Source organism: Aspergillus karnatakaensis (assembly GCF_047715665.1).
Source record: "Aspergillus karnatakaensis strain CBS 102800 unplaced genomic scaffold BJY04scaffold_118, whole genome shotgun sequence".
Taxonomy (NCBI): domain Eukaryota; kingdom Fungi; phylum Ascomycota; class Eurotiomycetes; order Eurotiales; family Aspergillaceae; genus Aspergillus; species Aspergillus karnatakaensis.
Window position 1 is genome coordinate 1 of NW_027395830.1, and position 15,532 is coordinate 15,532.

General features: G+C 55.8%; 4 protein-coding genes across 4 annotated transcripts; 3 read left to right on the plus strand and 1 right to left on the minus strand.

Annotated features, from left to right (window-relative positions):
• Window positions 1–111: 111 nt before the first annotated feature.
• On the plus strand, window positions 112–3,088 carry BJY04DRAFT_226163 (uncharacterized protein; the record flags this gene model as incomplete). The annotated part of the gene is made up of 4 exons (XM_073718358.1): window positions 112–2,254; window positions 2,307–2,510; window positions 2,581–2,884; window positions 2,914–3,088. 4 exons carry the CDS (start codon window positions 112–114, stop codon window positions 3,086–3,088), a joined length of 2,826 nt encoding a protein of 941 aa, XP_073564115.1.
• Window positions 3,089–5,509: 2,421 nt separating this feature from the next.
• BJY04DRAFT_226164 (uncharacterized protein) lies at window positions 5,510–6,494 on the plus strand (the record flags this gene model as incomplete). The annotated part of the gene is made up of 2 exons (XM_073718359.1): window positions 5,510–5,672; window positions 5,740–6,494. 2 exons carry the CDS (start codon window positions 5,510–5,512, stop codon window positions 6,492–6,494), a joined length of 918 nt encoding a protein of 305 aa, XP_073564116.1.
• A 694-nt stretch (window positions 6,495–7,188) lies between these two features.
• Window positions 7,189–9,896, minus strand: BJY04DRAFT_225153 (uncharacterized protein; the record flags this gene model as incomplete). Its single annotated transcript, XM_073718152.1, has 3 exons — window positions 7,189–8,846; window positions 8,914–8,982; window positions 9,053–9,896. 3 exons carry the CDS (start codon window positions 9,894–9,896, stop codon window positions 7,189–7,191), a joined length of 2,571 nt encoding a protein of 856 aa, XP_073564117.1.
• Window positions 9,897–10,308: 412 nt separating this feature from the next.
• Window positions 10,309–15,507, plus strand: BJY04DRAFT_226168 (uncharacterized protein; the record flags this gene model as incomplete). The annotated part of the gene is made up of 12 exons (XM_073718360.1): window positions 10,309–10,380; window positions 10,428–10,504; window positions 10,538–12,029; window positions 12,060–12,293; window positions 12,338–12,409; window positions 12,449–12,998; window positions 13,065–13,354; window positions 13,388–13,428; window positions 13,469–14,453; window positions 14,589–14,921; window positions 15,023–15,313; window positions 15,433–15,507. The coding sequence occupies 12 exons, from the start codon at window positions 10,309–10,311 to the stop codon at window positions 15,505–15,507; spliced, it is 4,512 nt and encodes a 1,503-aa protein (XP_073564118.1).
• Window positions 15,508–15,532: the final 25 nt, after the last annotated feature.

Below are 15,532 nucleotides of genomic sequence, written 5' to 3' on the forward strand. Positions count from 1 at the left end.
GGGTAGGTAGCACCTCTCTTGCCCCTTTCGAGGGAATCTCCAAGGCAGTCTTCCATAAATAAAGACTTCCAACTGCCCTTATTGCCATTGAGAGGCAAGACACTGTCTACCATGTGGGCATCCAGGCTGGTGCTGCTATCCGCGGCCAGTGGGCTGGCATCTGCCCTGTCACAGTTTGAACGCTTCGAGCTGATCAAAAAGCCCTGCCCGAGTGCTTGCGACCCTAGTGGCGATACCACAAAGTGGTTCGCATATCACAGTGTCCACGAATTTGCCGCCTGCAATGAGCCACTTTTGCTCAACCTGAACCTCTATACCCCTGTCGACGACAAATCAACCCATACCACCATCCGCGCCTGTACCCTGGGTAACGAAGAGAGTAAGGTCAACTTCCTTGCCTCTTCCGGCTACGTATCCCCTGATGCCTTGGGCGAAACAAACTTCGGCCCATCGTCTCCTCAGAAGCGTGATGGCTCTGCCTCTACTGCGAATGCTGCTGCCTGTGGCGAAGGTCCTGTCATTGCATCGAGTGCCACGGCCTCCTTGACGGAGTATGATACCATCGCCGAGTCCCTCAGCGGCCAGCCATCCGAAGACGTGATTCTTGCCACAGAGGCTCTCCAACGAAGTCTTGACTCGCAGACCACGCGCTGTGGAGAGAAACAGATCGTCTTTGCCTATCTCCGCGGCACACTCGTCGGTCTCTATTCCGGATCCCAGGTCGATTTGACGCAAACCTCTGCGACTATGCTGGACCAATTGGTAACCGCCTTGAAGGAACAAGAGTCGGTCACTGCCCCCTCACGAAAGACTCTCGAGATCTGTACCGGTCACTGCACGGCAAGTCACATTTTTGGCGTTGTTGCGGACCCGTCTGGCGATTTCAACGCCGTACGGAGGGCGATGCAGTCATGGAATGACGGCGAGCTTCTCTCCGCACGGCCTGCAGCGAGGGTCCAGTCTGGTGGTAGAACGTCCCTTTGGACCTTTCCCAGCAACAATGGCACAGAGCCTCAGCGACGAAGCCATGTGCGAGAACTCCGCCCAAGAGCGGAGTGCCGCAGCATCCGGGTAGAGGGCGGCGACAATTGCGCATCCCTCGCGAGCCGGTGTGGCATCGGACAAAGGGCATTGGAAAGCTTCAATAAGGATACCCCCGACTTTTGCAGCAGTCTCGCGCCCGGCCAGCCCGTCTGCTGCTCCTCCGGCTCGCTACCCGTTGTCGGACCAGACCCAAACCCTGATGGGTCCTGTAAGTACCACGAGGTGCAGCAAGACGAAATCTGCCATACAATTGCCGCCACCTACGGAATCACGGTGGATGATCTTTTTGACTTGAACGAAAAGACATGGGGCTGGAGTGGGTGCGACCCCGTCCCGCTGGGGCTACGCATCTGTGTTGGTGAAGGATTCCCTCCGCTGCCTGCACCAGTGGAAAACGCCGTCTGTGGACCAACCGTACCAGACACAGACCCTCCCAAGGAAGGCGAGGAGCTTGCGGAGATGAACCCCTGCCCGCTGGATGTTTGCTGTAATATTTGGGGTCAGTGCGGTACCACAGTGGACTTTTGCATTCCCTCCGAGTCCGAAACTGGCAACCCCGGTACATCACTGCCCGGGGAGAATGGATGCGTGGATAACTGCGGTATGGAGATGGTTAACAATGACGAGGCCCCGGAGCTGTACAAGAAGATCGGCTATTTCGAGGGCTGGAACTATAACCGCCCGTGCCTTAACATGCATGTCGATGACATTCCGGACGGCTACACGCACATTCACTTTGCCTTTGGAGAGTTCTCCTCCGATCTGCAGGTGATAATCAAAGAAGATCACGAAGAACAGTGGGACGCCTTCCTCAGCGCGGACAGAGACTACCGGAAGATTCTTTCCTTTGGCGGGTGGGAGTTCTCCAACGCGCCTGCCACATCGGGCCTCTTTCGTCTGGCGGTCTCGCCTGAGAATCGAGAGAGATTTGCTGAAAATGTCGTCAACTTTGCTCTTGACAACGGCTTGGATGGCCTTGACTTTGACTGGGAGTATCCTGGTGCTACTGATATTGAAGGCTCGGATCCCGGCCAGGAGGACGATGGCGAGAACTACCTCGAGTTCCTTAAGCTCGTCCGGGACAAGCTGCCCGAAGGCAAATCAGTGTCGATTGCCACGGCAGCTTCCTTCTGGTATCTCAAGGGCTTCCCTGTTAGGGAGATGGCGCCCGTGGTGGATTATTTCATTCATATGACATATGACTTTCATGGTGAGTTTGCCAATAGACCGGTCACTCATCGGTAAACTAAGAATGACTACAGGCCAATGGGACGTGGGCAGGGAATGGTCCATGGAGGGATGTCCAGCAGGGAACTGTCTCCGGTCTCACGTCAACTCCACGCAGACGCACGGCTCCCTAGTCATGATGACCAAGGCCGGCGTCCCCTCACACAAGATTGTCGTGGGCGTGACCAGCTATGGAAGGTCCTTCAAGATGGCTGATGCGACCTGCCGCGGCCCACTGTGTACGTTTCCTTCTCACCTTGTCCCTTGACATGGCCCTTCCACGATGTATGTGATTTAACCCGTGAACAGGCACCTTTCTCGGCGGGAGGAATGATTCCCCTGCAAAGCCCGGCAGGTGCACGGAGACCGGCGGCTACATCTCCAACTTTGAGATCAGCGAGATCGTGGAGGAAGGTGGTGCCATTAAAAGCTGGTATGACGAGGACACTGATACAGACTACCTGGTCTATGACTCGGTCGAGTGGGTGGCCTACATGACCGACGAGACCAAAGACCGCCGGCGTGACCAGTACGAGGGCCTCAACTGCGGCGGTACAACTGACTGGGCCATTGATCTTCAAGGCGTGAGTGCGCATTCAATTGCCGGAGGACTGTCATTAACCACCAGACTGCAATAGGAAGGACGGCGTGCCAGCACAGGCGACCCTGTTTATCTGGATCCTATCGTCTACCAGGATGCCGATGCCTGGTGCGAACCACCATGCGTGCTGGTCTTTCCCCCCAGTCAGCTTCCCTTGCCAACGACCATCGATCCAGGAGAGTACACCACTTCGCTTTTGTATGGAAGTACATCTGAGACCACCGAGGGCGGCGAAGTTCTCACCGTGTTTGTGACGCAGACCACAACAATCACCATTGACCTGCCTGCCATCACCACCGACGAGTTGTCGTACTCCAACGTTAACATCAGCCGGAATCAAGATACCAGCTCACTGTGGGTTGGGGTCAGTATTCCTATTGACCCCGTCACCGTGAGCCTGGACGACGGTGAAGGCGGCACGACCACACGCATTCTTAGCCTTCCCCCTTGGCCGGCCGTTACCAAAGGCCCGTCATCTGGTGGTGTTGGTGGTGATGACGATAGCGATGATGACGAGGACTGGGAACTACCTCCATTGCCTCCAATTCAGACAACGAGCATACCTGACCCAGGGCCCACCGAGGTATTTCATGATCGACGCTTTGTTCACTTAAAGGTACTAATACTGCCGTGACTGATAGCCCACCCAGACCGCGTTACCTACTTGGCGAACTATTGATCCCTACATTGTCGCGCCTGTTGAGGATAGCAACAACGATAACGACGACGATGACAATGACGACGGCAACGATGATGGTGACAACGACGACGACAACGGCGATGACGATGATGGCGGCGGTGGGATTATTACGAGCTGCAACCTATGGTTCTTCAATGCATGTCGTATTTCCCTTTTTGCAAGGCAGCCCGTGCTAATTGTCTCCAGTTTTGCGGTGGAGGCCGAGTCAAATCGCTCCGATGGAGCCTACCCCCAGGCGTTTACCCACCGTGAGTCCGACCCCTTGTTAGAAACGATCTATATCAAGGCTGACGTGTCTTGATTCTACCTCACCGACAGCGGTCCGCCGCCTCCAGATATCCTAGGCCCGCCTCCGGACCCCAAATGGACAGTTATCAACCCGCCATTACCTCCCTGGCCGGAAATCACGTAAGGATCCCCCCTGCCAGACACTTAACAGGACTTGGGCTCACCTGATATTCCCTTGCAGCGTCGGTCGTGACAATCAGCTCACCTACAGCGACAAACCGCCCTGTGAGACCGAGTCGGCGGAGCTTTGCTCCACAACGGTAACGCACTCGGAGACACTTGTTGGGACAGCTACCTCCACCGTCACTTCAACTTCCTCGTACTGCGCGACAGTCTACGGCTGCGCCCCAACGGGCACGGAGACGTCTACAACGAGTACTCCAACAGCTTGCCCCCAGCCAACAACATTCGCCGAGGGCGAATATGTGCCGCCTCCAAATGGATGCCCAGGCCCAGCCGTTGTCTACCCCAAGGACTCTGCGAACGTGGGTTCGATCCCGAGTTTGTTGCAGGGGTATGATGACTACGTTGCGGTCGGACTGACCACGGAAGATTGGGTGTCGTTCTACTGGGTTCCCATGCTTGGTCAAGGTACTATGGATGCACTGCGGCGATCGGTAAGTCCAGCTTCTTTTTCAGTTTATACACAAGATCTAACTGAGACGGACACGCACGCAGCCTGATGTCCTGTACGCATACTACTACGAGGAGAGAAACTATAAAATGGGAATTCCCTTCGCTGGGGCGGGCGGACGCAAGCTTCAGGACCGGCATCTCTCCTCTCCAGATGATCTTGAGTCCGAACCAGGTTCAGACTCCAGTTCACTGCTGAATGGCACCGTCCGGGTCGACAAGCGACAGGAGAATTTCCACTTGACGCGAAACACGCCCTACTGGGGGCCTTCGCAAGTGTCTATGCCAAAGAACCGTATCTGGCGCACGCAGGATAGCGGAAGCGTCGACACTGCCCAAGGGGCTTACTCGTACCACTACGACTCGGCCGACGCGAAGGACACATATGTGTACTTGACTCATGAAGCCGACATCTGGGCGGATGGTCACGATGTTTGTTCTCCATGCTGTTCCCCCGTCTGTTCTGCTAACACATAGAATGTAGGAGCTTAACGGAAGGAACATCGAGCACCTTGCCGCGAGGCGCGCTAGGCCCGGTCGCCTTCCGGCACCGAGTGATGTCGATGTTTGGCATGGAGCTGGAGTGGCTGCTCAAGTGGTGGGAAAATCCGTGGGCATTTGTCCAACGTGCACCGTGGTCATGGTTGAAACCCAGTATCCGAACACCAAGTTTCTCGGCTGGATGAATTTCCTCTACGAAGAGATGCTTGCGCACTTCCAGAACGTGCTGGATGATATCAGGACGAAAGGAAGGCAGGGCAAATCGGCCGTTGTCATGAGCTGGGAGTTTACTGCCAATGTCGTTCCGCCAGCGTTTCTGGACAAACTCCGTAGGTACCATAGCAACGTTCTCTGGCCCTGACTCTGCTGACAGCGCCATTCTCGTTGCAGGGGAACTTCTAGAGAAGCTGGATGCGGAAAACGTCGTCTTGGTTGTGGCGGCTGGCAACGATGCAGAAAAATCTGAGGAGCCTGTCTTCCGATATCCTGCCCTATTCGGCGAGACCATTCCGAATATGATGGTGGTTTCTGCGTCAGACTGGCGGACTGTTAAAGCCGGTTCCTCCAACTACTCCCCTTTTGTCGCGACCTTTGCTCCTGGGCTCAGTATCAACTGTCCCAAAAAGCCGGAACAGGGGAAGGCGAATGAAATGGAAACCTGCGATGGTACTTCATTTTGTAGGTCAAATCTGGACCCTCAAAATATACCCATACTGGCCTCAGACTAACTGATGGATTGCTGCAGCCGCCCCCCAGGTCGCCGCGCTGGCCAATTACTTCCGCGCAGTGCCGTCCCGTTGGCAGTCTCAGTTGAACAAGCCGGCTAACGTCAAGAAGCTCATCCAGCTCTATGCACGCCGCTTTGCCGTTCTCGGTGCACCTGACCTGAAGCCTGAAGAAAGGCGGCCGATTATATGGAATGGCCAGGTCCGCGAACACAGCTGTCTGCGCAACCCCGGGTCGGGGGAGGAATGGGCCAAGGCCTGCCCCGCGATCAAAGACAATCTCGAAGATGAGCCGGAGAACCCTGGCCAGCCCGTGGAGCCTTGCGACGCTGAACAGAACGGCAATCCGGCTAGACGTCGGCGGCAGGATGGCGGTGGTGGAAGTAGCTGCCCATATATCCCCGGTGACAACAACAACCGCGGTCCCGGCAAGACAATCGACTGGGAAGAGGGTCCGTCTGCCCCCGAGTGCGGCAGCAATGACAACTGCGGCGGCGAGCTTTGCAAGGGGTATTATTGTGACCCGAGCCCGGAGATCCCTCACCCCCCGGACTATTACGACCCCAAAGACCCCGAGAACCCCCACGGCCAGCCTCCTCTGGAGGAAGAGGAGCCCCCAACGGAGCCACCAGAGCCCCCAGTCGAAACTTTCCAAGTATGTTTTAGTCGCTCAGTTACGAGCCCCTCCGCACCCGGTACACCCGGCTACTACGCCTGGGAGGTTTATCCGCCTGGTAGGTGCACTTACACTTCGAGTCCTAGAAACAGAATCTAACATTTCTAGGCTCACATTGCAGCTCCGACGAGATCCTGGGAAGTATCGAGCAAACGCCCGACATCTGCAAGGTCCCCGACGACAACGAATCCTTCGACTTCTGCGGCACGGAATTTACATTTGTGAATGAAGGCCCTGAGGTCTTCCCCGGATGTGGGTTCCAGATTGATATTGACGGCAACAAGTATAGCCCTCACCGGCTAGACTCCACTGACGATAACCGTTGCTCAGGACACTGTGGCAGGGCATCATATACGGGGCTTTTGTTGTATGAGCTGCCTCATTCTCGTTGTGAGCAGGAACTCAGCCGTCTTTGGAGGAACGCAACCGCCTTTACGTAGAGATGTAAGAAGATGGCTTGTTGCAGCATGTAGTGGTTATTGGCGACGGTGGCGACGGTGAAACTGAACCGGATGGAAGACATAGTCAGCTTGGATAGATTGAACCTCTACAGATGGAATTTTCTTTTGCCTTTCTCAGTTTCGGGTGTCTTTCAAAGGTTAGCCCTAACCCTTAAATGGCGAGTGGTAGCTCATTTGTAAGTCAGCCCGACAGGTTACTGGCACAAAGACAGGGGCGTGAGAAATGAAGCCCGACACAGCGCCCCTGCTGTGAACACGATCAAGGAAAAAGTTCCTTCGAATTACCTCCTCTCCCTCCCCGGCCACCAAAAGATACCCCAGCCCCAATAGAACTATAGCAACCGGTTCAGCAAAGTCTGGGCACTGCTCTCAGGCATAGCGCGAATGTCGAAGCGGCGGCTTCCCGAGGTTCTCATGGAGGCCAGCCGTGTGCGGATCTCGCTCTCTACCTCCTCGACCTGTTTCTCCCACAGCGAGATCTCAGGGCCTGAGACGGTTCCGGTCTCGAGCAGAAAGGCTGTGAGCGCGCCAACCACCTTGACGGAATTAGGGGCCAGGCTGGGCATTTGCGGCTGTTGCTCGGGTGCAATCTCAGTAGACGGTTGCCCAATCTTGAAAAAAGAGTACTGTAAGACATTGATGTCGTCGCTTGTGCCGCGGCTGCGGCTTTGAGGGTCCATGTTGCCAGCGGGCTGTTTGGGGTTAGATAAAGAAGGCGGCGGCGGGGGCCCGTCAGCGGGACGCTGAGAGCGGGGTGGAGGTGGTGGTGGTGGACGAGGACGTGGACGTGGTCTCTCCGGCCCCTTCTGAGTAGGCTCCGGGGAGTCTACGAGAACGACCCAGCTGCCGGGCGGTATATCGTTGAGTCTGACTCTTGATGGGTCGTTAGGTGCGGGCGGGATGGCGAAGATTCCGGCGGGAATAGGGCTCGTGCCGAGTTGGTCCGGCCTTGGCCACGCTGGCGGCGGGTTGTTGCTGAGGTCGCCGGTGGTGGTGGTGGTGGTGGTTGTTGGGGTGGCGGGTGACGAGAGGACTCCCCCGTATGCGAATCGCAGGATGGCCTTGTTGGGCTCTGAACCCAAGCCCAAGGACCGAAGGTAAGCTAGGAATCGAATGGCAAAGAGCTTGATGTCAGACTGAGTCCTATCAATAGCGTAGTAGTTACTATAACTGTGACTAGAGTTCCGTTGGCTGCTCGGATGATGAAAGTCCCCCCCTGCGTCTGGCAAATCTTCGCGCGGGCGACCCACGAACGTGAACAGGTGTATTGAGGGAGCGGGGCTAAGGATGCTAGCTGAAGACGATGTTGAGGATATGCCGCTGCGCAAGGGTGTCGAAAATGCGAAGGACAGATACATGGTCCTGGAACGAAGCCATTCCAAACCTCCTCCGGATAGCCTCTCGGCTAGCCGCGAGCAGAAACGATCGGAGGCGTCAACGCTATTCCGGTCAGGTCGCTGCAAGAAACATAGCTGTTTGAGGGCCGTGGACTGAGCCAAGGCCGCTATGAGATCATCGAGGCCTCCTTCGTTCTCGTCTCTCGCTAGCATAAAGTGATCGGTGCGGAGACTGAGCGCAGACGCTTCACGGAGTTCTTCAGATGCGATGGCAGCAGCGATCGCACCAAGTGTGAGCTTCTGAAACGCGACCCAGTTGAGGTGACTGTGTCCGACGTACGCAACACGCAGAAGATGGCTTGAGATCTTAGACGGGCCCAGCCTATCCGGTGCCTCCTCGAGTCGTTGCCGCAGCTGCTCTCGATGCCCAGCCAGGCTTTGGATTCGATGGATTATTGTCTCCTCGAGTGAATACTCGGCAGGCTCCTGTGTGAGATCCAGCAGATCATCAAGGCCGCTGGCTATCTCGTCTGAAAACTTTTGCGGCGGCTCCTCTAGGATGGTGGCACTCAATGATCCTGTGCTGTCATCATCTTCTTCGCTATCCGAAGACCAGTCTTTCGGCGGCTTGCCGTATATGTTCGGCCACAGGACTGGTTAATAGGTAAGCATTTGCGGAAGATGTGGGTTAACATGGGCAAGCAAGAGTATTTCACAGACGTTTCATTCCTTGAGGTTCTTGGGCCGAGAACATAGGGTCCGGCTTATAGGTCTCCAATGGGCAAATATCTACCATTTGGTCAGTTAATGCAAAGCATCTCGACCCCCTGGCGGACAGGTGGTGTGGAAGCAGACCTACAATTTAACGATGCTGAGCCAGCAAGTAGCATACCACCCAGGCGGCGGACACTGGGGTTATCGCCCATAAAACGGTCGGAGAAGTACCGGGTTCGCCACTGATGAATGGACAACAATTCTCGAGGGCGTTGGCCGGGTACAACATCAGGCTCCTTCGCCGGTGGGGGGTCTTCGACGGGATCCCAGTGGCCTAAGCAGTCTCGGCAGTGAACCTCGGCCATGTAGCGCACCGGGAAGGCAGTGATGCCGTACTTGACCCCGCTGTCGAGGTTGGAAATGTCGAGAATGACCAGTCCATACTCAATGCAGTCGCCTTGGAATACAGTGGATAGTGGCTGCAGCTGAACGTCGCCTAGGCGCGAGCGATTGTCTCTCGTGGTTCTGGCATTGCCGTCCCCATTGTCGCGCAACAACCCCAGCAAAAGGCACGTCGCTGTAAAGGGAAACTCGTGGGAGGAATCACCATTCCACGGCAGCTCAGGCTGTGGATGCATCTGACTAGCCCACGAGTAGCCCTCGGGCACGAGGAATGGCGGCTGCGGCGTGTCCGGAACGCTCGGCCGATCACTACATTCGACTTCGTCACGATACCAGCCTTCCGCGAGGGACCTCTCTGCCTCGAGCGGCGCGCGGTTCGCGGGATCTGAAAGGATCTCGATCAGTGCAAGGGTGTCGGCCACGAAGTGGCTCACGCGCGAGGGAATTGATGATGAGTTGCCGTCGTTTCCCTGACGGTAGGCAACGGCCAGGGAGCGGCTAGCGCCCTCGGGGCCGACATTGGCGACGATGGCGAAGAGAAAGGAGCGGGGGCACCGTTTCGATAACTCGGTGTATTTGCGCGGCATCTCGTTGATATCAGACAGTGGAAGAGAGAAGGAGGATGCAGGAGGTTCCGTCCTAACTACCCCGCCCGCGCCAAGGTACCTAGGGAGGTACCTATACCTAACTTAACGTAGTTTGCTTTCTTCTGCTTCTTGGTCTGATACTTGCTGACTGGACTAGAGTATCAGAAGGAAAGCTGCTTAAACTTTACCGTGGATCTTACTTCTCTTGTTGGGTCATCTCGCGCCACGTCATGCCATATCATACATGACATGGATCATGGGTACACTCCCTCTCCCTGTATAGTCCGTTTCTGTCGACCAAGGACGTAGGCAAGCCCTTGTTCAAACACGAATTCTACACCAGGCTATAGTAGGGAGAAACTTCCGTGCATGAACTAGAACATCTTGTCATTCTGTTTCTCTATCAAGCTGTATGGCGTCGACATTCCCGTCCTCTTCAGCGTCTGGCTCTGCTGTGGAGTTCACCACCGATGACAGCTCGTTAGTGTGTACACCCTGCCCTCCAAACCCCCCAAATAACACCTTACACAGCACACCCAGCCAGGAGTCACCATCATCGGCACGGCCTGCCGCGTATGCAACTTCATCTCAACCCTCCAGCACCTCTGGTCCTCTCTCCTCGCACAAGAAGACAACGTCAGCGAAATCCCGCCCTCCCGCTGGGCGCCCTACTACACCCGCAACGCACGCAACAAGGGTATCCTAAACAAGAAAGTCCACGCGGGCTACTTCATGCCCACGCTAGACGACTTTGACGCGCAGTTCTTCGGTATCTCGCCCAAGGAAGCAGCGCAGATGGACCCGCAGCAGCGGATATCACTTGAAGTTGCCTACGAAGCGCTGCAAGACGCGGGCATCCCGCCTGGCTCTCTGAGAGGCTCCGATACGGCGGTGCTCTGGGGCGTGAGCTCTGGCAATTACTCGAGACTAGTGCTGGAGGATTTACCCGCCGTTGATGCGTGGATGGGGATCGGGAGTGCGTATTGTGGTGTGCCGAATCGGATCTCGTATCACTTGGACTTGCGGGGGCCGAGTGTTGCGGTCGATGCGGCTTGTGCGTCGTCGCTGGTTGCAGTGCATAACGGGGTGAATGCGATTCTGAGTGGAGAGGCGACGGTGGCAATTGTGGGAGGAGTAAATGCGGTTGGTGGGCCGGGGCTGACGGTCGTTCTGCAGCGGGCTGGGGCATTAGCTGCGGATGGGCGATGTCGGTCGTTTGATGATGCTGCGGCTGGGTATGGACGGGGGGAAGGGGCCGGCGCGGTGGTTTTGAAGAATGCGGCGCAGGCGGTTAGGGATGGAGACCACGTTCTTGGGACCATTCGCGGGTCAGCTGTTGCGCATGATGGTAAAACAAACGGGATTATGTCGCCGAATGCGACGGCTCAGAGGCTAGTTGCTGAGAAGGCGCTTGCAGTTGCTGGGCTCGAGGCAAGAGATGTCGGGTATGTCGAGGCTCATGCGACCTCGACGCCCCTTGGAGATCCGACGGAGATTGAAGCCCTAAGTGCGGTCTACGGGGTGGGGAGAGCCCAGCGGCCGTGCTATATCGGTTCCATCAAGCCGAATATCGGTCATCTGGAGGCTGGGGCTGGGATTATGGGATTGATCAAGGCGGTTTTGGCTGTCCAAAAGGGCATCCTGCCTCCGCAGGCCAATTTAAAGTCCCTCAATAGCCGGGTTGACAGGGAGAAGTGCGGCCTGAACGTCGTCCAGAGGGAGACGGAGTGGTCGGGGAGAGATGGGCAGCCGCGGCGGGCTGCGGTCTGCTCTTATGGATATGGGGGGGCTGTTTCGCATGTTATTGTGGAAGAGTATCTGGTCCAGACAGTGGAGCCGCCTCTCGGTAAAGACGCAGACATGCTGCTTCTGATCTCTGCTCCGCAGAAGCAGCGGCTGGCTATTGTTGCTGAATCACTGTTGTCGTGGATGAGAGCGAATGCCACTGAGAAGCTGGCCAGCATCTGCACAACGCTTGCAACCCGCCGTGACCATCACGAGTTCCGCCCATCAACAGTTGTTGGCAATGTTCATGAAGCCATTGAGGCTCTTGAGAACCTCAGCAACGGATCCACGTCAGTCAAATGGATGACCTCAGGTCGCTCTCTCCCTGCGACAGCCAGCAAAGAGACGGTCTGAGTGTTCTCCGGCCACGGGGCTCAGTGGGCAAATATGGGCAAAGATCTGCTGGAGAACAGCATCTTCCGAGGAGCAATTGAGCCTCTAGACGGAATAGTGCAGAGTGAGATCGACTCGTCGCCTGTGGAGTGGCTGCGGAATGGCGACTTCGCGTCCACCGACCGTATCCAGATTCTAACATACATCATGCAAATTGGGCTTGCTGCAGTCTTGCATGCTCGGGGACTGTTTCCAGATGCAGTTATTGGCCACTCGGTTGTGAGATTGCTGCTAGTGTTGTGGCTGGAGCGCTTTCGCCGGAGGAGGGGGCAATGGTTGTTACTCGGCGAGCAATTCTGTATCGGAAGGTGATGGGCCATGGGAGCATGATTCTGGTAAACAAGCCAGCTAGGAATGTTGCTGCAGATTTGGAGGGTCTCACGGACGTGGCTGTGGCGATCAACTCATCCCCTTTATCTTGTGTCGTCTCAGGACCGAAAGACAAAATTAGGCTCATCGCAGACCAATACAGGGACCAGGGCGTCAAGAAAGCTACGGTCCAGACAGACGCTGCTTTCCACAGTCCTGTAATGGCAGCACTTGGAGATCCTCTGGTATCTTTACTGGATGGCATATTGCACCCAACCCACCCCTCCGTTAAGTTATATTCCATAACCATGTCGGACCCTCGAGCCCAAACACCCCGAGACCCAGAGTACTGGAGGAACAGCATGATCAATCGAGTCAATCTATTGGAAGCCGTAATCTGTGCCCTTGAGGATGGACACCGAGTCTTTCTCGAAGTCGGAAGCCATCCCATCGTCTCCCATTCCATCACAGAAACCCTGATGGACGCCGGCATCAAAGACTTTCTGGTTGTTCCTACGCTGAAACGAAATTCTCCAGCCGAGCGAAGCATACTCCACGCTCTAGGACAATTACACTGCGGCGGCGTCAAGATTGATTGGCGCTTACAGATTCCCGGTTCGTGGGCACACGGGCTCCCAACAGGCCCATGGTGTCATAAACCCACGTTTCCAAAGCTTTCAGCTTGCCAAACAAGCGTGGAGATGCATGATGTCAACGGACATACTCTCCTTGGACATCGAATCACCGTAGCCGGAACGGACACGGTCGTATACAGCACCTTTCTTGACCATGATTCTAAACCTTTTCCAGGGGATCATCCTGTCTTGGGCACCGAGATCGTCCCAGCTGCGTGCCTCCTCCATACATTCTTCCAGGCTACGCAATCCCTTCAGCTGGAAAAGGTCAACCTGAAAGTTCCGGTGGCTGTTGATGTTCCCAGAGCAGTGCAGGTAGTTGTACAGGGGAATCAGGTAAAGATTATGTCAACGGTTGACACTAAAGAGGCTGCCACCGGCGGCTCGTGGCTTACGCATGCTACTGCCTTGTGGAGCTCATCTGTCAGCTCTAGCTCTGATAAAGAGCAGCATACTGATTTGCAATACCGGCTGTCGTTCTAGGCCAAGGCTGCCGGTTAGCTTTACCATCGACTACCTAGCCAAGCTCGGTGTATCTGCAATGGGCTTCCCCTGGAAAGTGCTCGAGCACTACGGTGACACGGTGGAAATGCTCGCTCAAGTGGATATAGCGCCAGGAGTTGACGTGCCGGACTGGGACGCAACCTCCTGGGCCCCATTATTCGATGCCGCAACGTCGATAGGGTCGTGCAGTTTCTACGACGAGCCTTGCTTGCGAATGCCTTCCCAGATTCAGCAGGTTCAGGTGTTTGAAAACAAGCCACCGAAGCTTGGATGGGTTGCCGTTCGTAGGGATCCGAGCTGTAACTCTTGCGCAGACGTCCGAGTTCTAAATGAGCAGGGTCATGTTCTTGTCAGATTTACCAAGATGCAGTTCTCTGTGATTGAGGGCTCCTCTAGCAGCACGGTCGGTTTTCTTTACAGAGCCACTTGGCCACCTGCTCGGCCTGCAGAAAAGCCTGTTAGGGTTGAACAGGTCATGTTGATATGCAAGGATAGTCACTTGATGCAGCAATATGCCACCTCTCTTCCCGTCCAAATTCAGCAATTACTACTGGCAGAACCCGAAGACCTTAAGGCCTTACCGGACGGTATGCTCCGACCGGGGGCAGTTGTGGCATACATCCCAACAGCAGTTACCTGCCTCGAAGAAGTATCCGAAGCATCAGAGAACTATTGCTGGTCTCTAGTCCAAATAATGAAATACGCCGTGCAGGCTGCACCTCCAGTGAAAGTCTTTGTGCTTACTACAAACACTCTCCAAGGTCAAACTCCGACAGCACTCGCCAGCGCCTCCCTAATAGGCCTCAGCAGAGTCATTGCCAGCGAGCACCCAGAGCACTTTGGCGGCCTCATCGACAGCGAAGCCCACACAATTTCCCTAACAACCATGAAATACATCCAAGGAGCCGACGTAATCCGCATCCAGGACGGCGTCGCACGCACCTCAAGACTCCGTCCCCTGCCCACGGAGCTCCGAACGCGAGACGCAGCTCGATCTCTTCCCCGCCCAGAAGGAACATGCCTGATAACCGGTGGCCTTGGTGCCCTCGGTCTAGCTACAGCTTAGTTCCTAGTCGAGCACGGCGCGCGGCGACTCGTCCTTGTCTCCCGCCGCTCACTGCCCGCATGCTCAACCTGGGACACCACCCCGTCTACATCCAAGCCACACCTCCTCCAACAGGCAACCACCAAGATCCGCGTCCTCGAGCATCTAGGCGCAACAGTCCACACACTCTCTCTCGACATCACAACCAGCACCGCAAAATCCACCCTCCTCACTCACCTCCAAGCACTCAACCTCCCTCCTATTCTCGGCGTAATCCACGCCGCAGGCGTCCTAGACTCCTCCCCGCTAATCCACAGCACCAAGCCCGCCTTTTCGCGCGTCCTAGCACCTAAAGTCGACGGCGCGCTCACCCTGCACAGCGCATTCCCCCCCGCACACTGGACTTCTTCACCCTGTTCCCGTCCCGCGGGCAACTACTCGGCATCCCCAGACAGGCGTCCTACGCCGCGGCGAACAGTTTCCTCGACACGCTGGCAGCCTACCGTCGAAGTCAAGGTGACAACGCTCTGTCGATCCTGTGGACGTCCTGGCGCGGGTTGGGGATGGGCAGTGACTCACCTTTTGTAGCTGCCGAGTTGGACGATCGGGGTGTGCGGGGTGTTGAAAGGGAAGAGGCGTTCAAAGCGTGGATGTATCTCATGAGGTTTGATACTAATCACGGTGTTGTTCTGAGACTGCGGGAAACGGAGTCGAGGGAGGGAGATGTTGTTCCGATTCACCCGACCGTGAGGTTGTTGATTGGGTGGTTTGCAGAGAGGTTGAAGATTGCAAGCGAGGAGGGGAAGGGGGAATGAGATATGATATTCGACCTGTTGTAGGGTTTTGTTCCTGATTAGGATGGTAGAGGTGGGTTTATACCATTCACGACTTCTATGAGAGCAGTCATTACGACCAGTCCGCAATCGAGTCTAGCATCTAGGGCTTTGGCAGTTATCTATCTATAT